The sequence below is a fragment of the Morus notabilis genome, unplaced genomic scaffold (genome assembly GCF_000414095.1).
Source record: "Morus notabilis unplaced genomic scaffold, ASM41409v2 Scaffold552, whole genome shotgun sequence".
Classification (NCBI taxonomy): domain Eukaryota; kingdom Viridiplantae; phylum Streptophyta; class Magnoliopsida; order Rosales; family Moraceae; genus Morus; species Morus notabilis.
In genome coordinates, this window is record NW_010384344.1 from 26,921 (window position 1) to 34,395 (window position 7,475).

Below are 7,475 nucleotides of genomic sequence, written 5' to 3' on the forward strand. Positions count from 1 at the left end.
ATGGAACGCTTGGGACCTGACGAGAACCTCCAACTAAGCAAAAGCTAATATTAAATCTAAAAATTTGTTGAGTGTAACTGCAATAAGAACACGTTAAGCGAATATAATAGTCAAAAAGTATATCCAAACCAAGAAACGGAGCACAACTAAACGCAATTAATCATATAGGTAAGTTATTCTCATTTTAATGATCAAATATAAACAGAGGAGATTAGATTTTCCTAGTTAAACCAGCAACATACCAAGCCAATCACTGAAAGGAGAGGAGGCAGCCGTTGTTAATGACGTTGTGGAAGAGGCTGTCACAGTCGGAAGCCTTCTCAGAATCTCTACCAAGATGTCCTCTCGGAGTTCCATTACTGCTCAGAATTAGGGTTTGGGTTGTCAGCAGCATTGGTCTCTGATCAGATTGCGCATAATTGAGAAGATGTTTCTTACACTTTCTGAACTATTATTTAAAAACGGCTATGGTTTGTACTTTTACATAAAGATGATCAAAAGTGAACATAATTATGGACGGGGAGGAAAGTGAAAATCGTTTCACATCAGACTACTTTACTTTTGTATGGCTTTTTCTTGGCATGAACCTTGAGATCTTTTCAAGTAAAGATGTTAATGCGCTTGTGCCATCTCCAAAATATGGAAATGGAATTGAATAATATAACATTTTCGGAAATGTAAAATTAAAATCCAATGAAAATCTAAGGAGAAGCTTTTAAGCAAGAGTAAAAACCAAGGTTATAACTTAAATGCAAAGTTAGATATGCATGTTTGATACAAGGCACAGCATTCAAATAAAATAACATCTCATTTGGCATGAACAGATGAACCTCATAGACTTTTCAAGTAAATATAACATTTTGGCATCCGTTAGTGACATCTATTCATATATGTTTGTTGAACTATAGAAACACTTTTGGAAATGTACAATTAAAATCCAAAGCTAAGCTTTTCAGTTTTCACCAAGAGTATAAAACAAGGTTATTTCAACTAAAATGCAGTCTGATATACATAATTGATACAAGGCACAGCATCAAAATCTACAGAAACCAAGCTCACATAATTGGTGATGTGATCAATGGTGCAATTTCCAAATATGTCCATTTATCATCAATGTAAAAAGCTAGGATGACAAACAGCTTTATCCTACTAGCTCACTCAATCTAGTTTACCATGGATACTAACTTGATCACAAAAAGCAAAGCAGCCCAAGATTTCTGCCTGGGGCAAGTGAGACATATTTGGGGATATTGTGTTTTCACGTTCGAAGGACTGGCTCCTCTATTAAGGAGTCCCTGTCCTGAGGAGCAGCATTAAGATCTGGGAGGTCGGTGCTGGTGGAGAACTTCATCCATCCCTTTTTCTCAACATGTTTGAGCAAAGGATTGATCATAAAGCCGATTGTTATAGCAGCAATACTGATAACAAAGACCTTGAGTGAAGAAAGAGCCAAGACAACACAAATCAAAATGGTTGGCGGAATACACATGAGAAGGGCCCCAACAGTTCCAACGGGTATCTTGTAAGGCCGAGCTGCATTCGGGTGTTTTACCCTTAACCATACAAATGCTATGAACTCCAAAATCATTCCAAAGCAGTACAAGAAGTTTTCAGCAGCTACAATCTCTTGAAAGCTCAGCCAAGACAGCAAAAGAACGCCAGAAGCTGAGAACAGAATGCCGACCAGCGGGGTTCCATGACGAGAACGCCAAGCAAAGAACTCGGGCAGCATCCCTCGTTCTGCCATCCCAAGAAGTTGAAAAGAGTCGCTGCTCATTTCAGCCACAAACATCCCCATATTTGACATTGCCGCAGCACCTTGTATCCACCATCTCAACCAAACTCCCCCAAGGATTTTAGCAATATCCGAGAAGTACCCATCAGTCCACAATTCTCGATTGAGCGGAACAGCCCCAGTACCCATTAAGAGGGGAAAGAAGTAGGCTACAACCACCAAGATCAAAGCGAAAAACAAAGACTTTGGCAGCGTTTTCTTCGGGTTATCTACTTCTCCGGCAAGTGTACTTATCGAATCCCAATAGTTCAGATTCCAAAATAATGTGTTCAGATACAAGTTCCAATCCACATTGTGAAGATCTACCTCTAACCATCTTGAAGGCTCAACCTTGGGGATTGCCACGAGTCCCATGACCACAAAAGGAAGGATGGAAAAAATCCCTAAGACAACAGCTACCCATCCCACTATGGTTAAACCCCTATAGTTCATGTAAGTAAGGACCATTGTCAAAACTAACACCGCTACAATTCTCGGTAAACCGCCACCTAAAACCGGGAATGCCGCCTTCAAATAGTCCAGAAACAGCACTGGGTACAGAGCATTATCGATAACACCACTCAACCATTTCATCCAACCTTGCTGAAACCCCCAAAAGGGTCCCAAAGCAGAGGATACCCAAACCACATAACCACCATTCTCAGGGAACATGGTGCCCATCTCTGCAGTAATCAGAGCCTCTGGAACGCTCCATATTATTGGGAACACTAAAAACCCAGCAAGAGCTAGGAGCGGACCGGCCGCCCCGACGCTGTCCTCGACACCGAAGGGGCCTCCGGACACCTCATAGAATATGAGGAAAACCAGGGGCAGAAGTGAGACTTTGTTGACATTACTACCTCTACTAGGGGAATGTCCTTCTCCAACTGAGATATATTCAGCACCATTAACCTCTCCCATTGCAATAGGCGCTTGCCCACCCACTGTGTTTCTCGTTTTCTGCATATACAATCAAGTTTTTATCATCCAATTCTGAGATTTCAATAAGTTTTGAATTGAACATAATGAAGATTAAATGCCGGGGTTTTGCCTCTATAATTGTTGCATATTATAACTTAAGTAAACAAGGAAAATATTGGAATGGACAAAACACAAAAAATTTAACCAAATTAACAAAAATAAAAGGTGGGTTTCATTTGCATAACATTCATCTAAATCCCAGAATCCGAATTCACAATAACAAAGCGAAAAAGAAGAATACAGATTATGAAAAACAAAAAAACAAAACGAAACAAAAACTAAAACTAAACAAAATTTAAAAAAAAAAAAAAAAAGATTTCACTTAATATCATGTAAACTAATTGTGCATGTAGCTAATTGCAAAGCCTAGAGGATTGAATTTCAATGCCTAAAGAGAAAGCGAGGAGTTCATCATTTGAATTTGATGAAAAAGGAAACAACATTAAGAATCTGAGAGATTCATTGAGAACCGTGATATAGAAAAAAATGAGAAAATTGACAAACCATGCAAAAACGGCTCGAATCAAAGCTGAGAGTGGGTAGGTAATCTCATTTTCCGCCATTGTATAAATATATATAGAGAGAGAGAGGGAGGGGAGAGAGAGAGGCGAAGGAAAGGAAAAGCTTCATATGCGATATAACACCTCAGCTCTCCAACCAGAGTGCGTGGAGGAGTCAGACGCGGCACGTATTCGATATTCCTCAACAACAATTACTTCTGTTTACTTTTAACTTTTAAGTGAAAAAAAAAAAAAGCTACAGTCGTTTATTTTCTTTCTTAAAATGAGTGACAAAGTACTTTTTTAAAAAAATTGATAGTTTCAGAATAATAATTAATCTATTTATTTTTTTATCAAATTGATAAATAAACTTTAAATTTTAATTCTATAAATTTAAATTTTTTTAAGCAAATTTACTAATTATAAATAATAATTCATTTATCATATTATTTAGTATTGAAAATTCTATAATTAGCTTGAATTTCTGTAATTTTCAACTTTGAATTTTTTCCTTATTAAATAATAATTCATTTTCTCATATTATTTAGTTACTAAAAATTCTATAAGTAGTATAGAAAAAAAATCCGTTATTAGCTTTGTATGCCTTCCAACTTTGAATTTTGTCCTTGTACTTGAGCTTCCAGATTTTTGGGCTGTGTTGTTCGTTACTTTAAAGAGAAAATGGTAGTAAAAAACAGGTTTTTAAAACTAAATTAAATAAATAGCATATTTTAAAATTATTTAAAATAAATAGTAATTTATGTGGTAAATAAATTATTTATGATTGGTAAAAAATAACTTAAATCTTTATTTATATGGAAAAAAAATTTATCAGTCCAAAAAAATTATGTGAAAAAAATATTTTTACTAGTTATAAATGAATCAAGCATTTATTAACCATGTAAACTATTATTTATTTGAAATAGTCTTAAAATCTATTATTTACTTAATTTAGTTTTAAAATATGTTATTTATTGCGTTCTCCCTTATTTAAGCTGCATTACATACTTTATTTAAGCTATTTTTAAAAAAAAAAAAATCCTTATAGTGGAGCAAGCTATTTTGTTCCACCAGTGGGTACATAATTAAATCTGTGTAAGTTCGTATTAAAAATTTATAGTACGTCATACATAATTACTTATACTATAGATATAACTGTTAAAAATTAATCCAATATTAAAAATACAATCCCCACTAATAGAATAAAATAACTTACTCTACCGTAAAACTCTTTTTTCTCCTCAATAAAAGTAGAGATATCTTCCCGATGTGCCACACGCTTTCTAAAATCTATGCTGACCAGAAGAGCCCCACACACTCCCCATACTATCAAAAATGCATATCGGACTATTATCACTTGCATATTAAAAACGCGTGATTTTAATCCCATTAATAACCTAAAAATAATCTCAAACATTACTCAAATGATTCAAACACAACCTTATTCTCCACTAAACCATATATAAGTAAGCTTAATGCCACTAAACTACAACTATAGAGCCACGTTTTTTTTTTTGTTTTTTCCTCTTTTTTTGGTGAAAACTTTAGAGCCCATTTGTTGGGGACAACAAATTAGTTAAAGCGCACGGACACATTCTGGCAATGCATGCCATTCACGTTTTTAATCTACCACAATAAATGGAGACAACAACGAACCAATTCTTTAAAGTTTCAAAAGCTATTAAACTAGTTAAATTAGCTTCCTAAAAAAAAAACAGAGTCGTGAGGCATTTTATCGTAAACTAACTACGAAGTTGTATTGTATTATTGGGATAAATGAAAACTTTAAACTAAATTTATTACCAATAGAATATAATTTTTCACTTTAAGCTAAATTTATCACCAATAGAATATAATTTAATGAAAATTAAGAGTGTAAATGAACTTTTATATAGTTTAGATAAAGTTTAGAACCAAAAAATTTAAGGGAAAAATAATAGATTTTATATCTAGCTTCAGGGTACAAATGATACTTTTTAAAGCACGCACCGTATATTTTGGAATCAGAAAATTTTAGGAGAAAACAAGAAAAGAAAAAAAAGTGGGGAGTGGGGGCGGGGATAAAATAACTTTTAAAAAAACTATGGAGCCGGTTGGGTTGCAAGAAAAAAAATAGGGGGATAACATAACTAAAAAAATAAAAAAAAATAAAATAATTATGGAGCGCCGGTCGGATAGGGGGTTGCAGCCCCTTTACCCTTAGTTCCCTCCATCCATATGTATTATTATTAAATATTAATACAATGGTTTAATATAACTTTTCTAAAAATTTGGATAAACAATTGTTTTTTTTTCAGAAGTTTTGATTCTTCATATTAAAATTGACAAATAATTTCTAAACTTCAATAGCGGTAATTATTTTTTTATTGCGTAATAACTTGAATTTTTGCAAAAAAAAATATTTACACTACATATTAAATATTCTCTTTATTATCATTAAACTTCATTGATAATTAGAAGATTTTGTATTTAATGTAATTATTCATGAAATTCTTTTTATTATGATGCAATGTGGATATAATTATTGATGTAAATGTCAAAAATCTTTTCTCAATTTTAATATCAGAACTCAAAAACTGTCAAAAAAAAAAAAAAAAAAAAAAAAAAAAAAAAAAAAAAAAAAAAACATAACTAGGTGAGCAATTTATGGTTATCATTGAAAAGTTCAGAGACTAACAGCGTTAATAACCTTTCTTTTGGTTGCATCCAAGACTTGGAAAAAAAAAAAAAAAGCATAACCAGTTGATCCACTTATAGTCATTGTTAAGTGGTAAGGTGGGGGCACTTTTTATGTCCTTTAACATTTGTTTCTTTAATTGATAGAACATTCGAAAATGCGGACATATAAGCATTACTTTAAAATTTTTAATTGATTAGGAAAATAAATCATTACTTTTGTTCAAGTGAGCATAATTACTACTCAAACTGTTGAAAGCAGCCTCATTTTGACTGGCTTTTCTCAGACCAAAGAACATGTAGGCCAGTCCCAATCGCACGGGTGTAGAAAGTTATGTTCTAGGTTTGTTTTTATTTTTTAAATTGATTAATTATTTTATTTATTTATTTTTGCTAATGATAATCAATGGATTTTGCCATTGCTAAAGAGATAAGGTTTTTTTTTTTTTTTTCCTTTTATTTTTGCCTCATCTCAAAGCTAAGGAAGATGAGTACGAAGACAGTCATTCACAACTTCAAAAGTGCAAAATCACATTATGAGATGGAATTAACTCCTTCAAGTGGTAGGATCTATGTTTTCCTTCCCTTTGCTTCGTAGTAATATAATAAATTGGAAGAATTTACATAAATAAATAAAAATTAGAGGATTAACACAAATAATTAAATTTACTAAAATACGGCATCTCAAAAATTAGATACAAAACATCCTAAAAAGGTTCGTCAAATTCTAGGAAGCAAGAAGATCTCTAAGTGGGGTTTTATCCAAAATGATGACTCTTTTAAGAACTTTTTAATCTCCAAAAACAAAATGTATCACTAACCTAAAAGTCTATGTGATCAGCATGACATTAGGACAATGAAAAATGGTTTTCTCCAAATTTTCCTTTCTGGAATGTAGAAACTATTGGCTTATAATGTAAAATAGAAAGATCACTTTTATATTTATAGGCAAAATAAGTTATTTATCCCTTTACAAAACAAGTAGACTCCAGCAATTTAAACTTTTTCATAAATTAAGCTTGCGTCACTTGTGTAGCAATCAAATCCACTACAAACATTGGTTGGCACATTATATTAAATTATCCATAGTTTTAATTACAATAACTCGACCACGTTATATTAAATTATCCACAGTTTAATTACAATAACTCGAACAATTAAATTATCCACAATTTAATTACAATAACTCGGACAATGTGATTGTGCTTAGCGTCTACATTGAACAAAAAGTTAAAGTTTTGGGCCTGTTTGTTTGCGTTTTCGTTTTCGTTTTTCACGATTTTCAAAGCAAAAAAATGAAAACGGGTGTTAAAAACGTGTTTGGTGCAATTTTTTTTTAAAAAACAAAACCAAAAACGTTTTTGTCTTTTTGTGGAAATCAGAAAACGAAAAAAAGGTGTTTTCATTTTCTCGTTTTCGTTTTCTGTTTATAGAAAAACGGATTTCACTTTTTTTTTTCTTTTTCATTTTCTTCCCTCTTTTCCGAAACTGTTTTTGTATTATATATGTTTATTTAATATATTTATTTAATATATTTAATAATA

The 7,475-nt window shown here is 32.3% G+C and overlaps 1 protein-coding gene across 2 annotated transcripts in view; it reads right to left on the minus strand.

The window, feature by feature from the left end:
• Positions 1–846: 846 nt before the first annotated feature.
• The window catches only part of LOC21405517 (probable polyamine transporter At1g31830), a 7,968-nt gene continuing 1,339 nt past the window's right edge, over positions 847–7,475 (minus strand). Inside the window, exons 1-2 of one of the 2 annotated variants that reach the window (XM_010114684.2) lie at positions 3,260–3,422; positions 848–2,734 (exon numbers count right to left, since the gene is read on the minus strand). In XM_010114684.2, coding sequence (XP_010112986.2) covers positions 1,259–2,734; positions 3,260–3,262 — 1,479 coding nt within the window. In that variant the 5' untranslated portion in view covers positions 3,263–3,422 and the 3' untranslated portion in view covers positions 848–1,258. Of the gene's footprint in view, positions 2,735–3,259; positions 3,423–7,475 lie in introns of those variants that run through there. The other variant, XM_024176518.1, reaches the window with a different exon arrangement.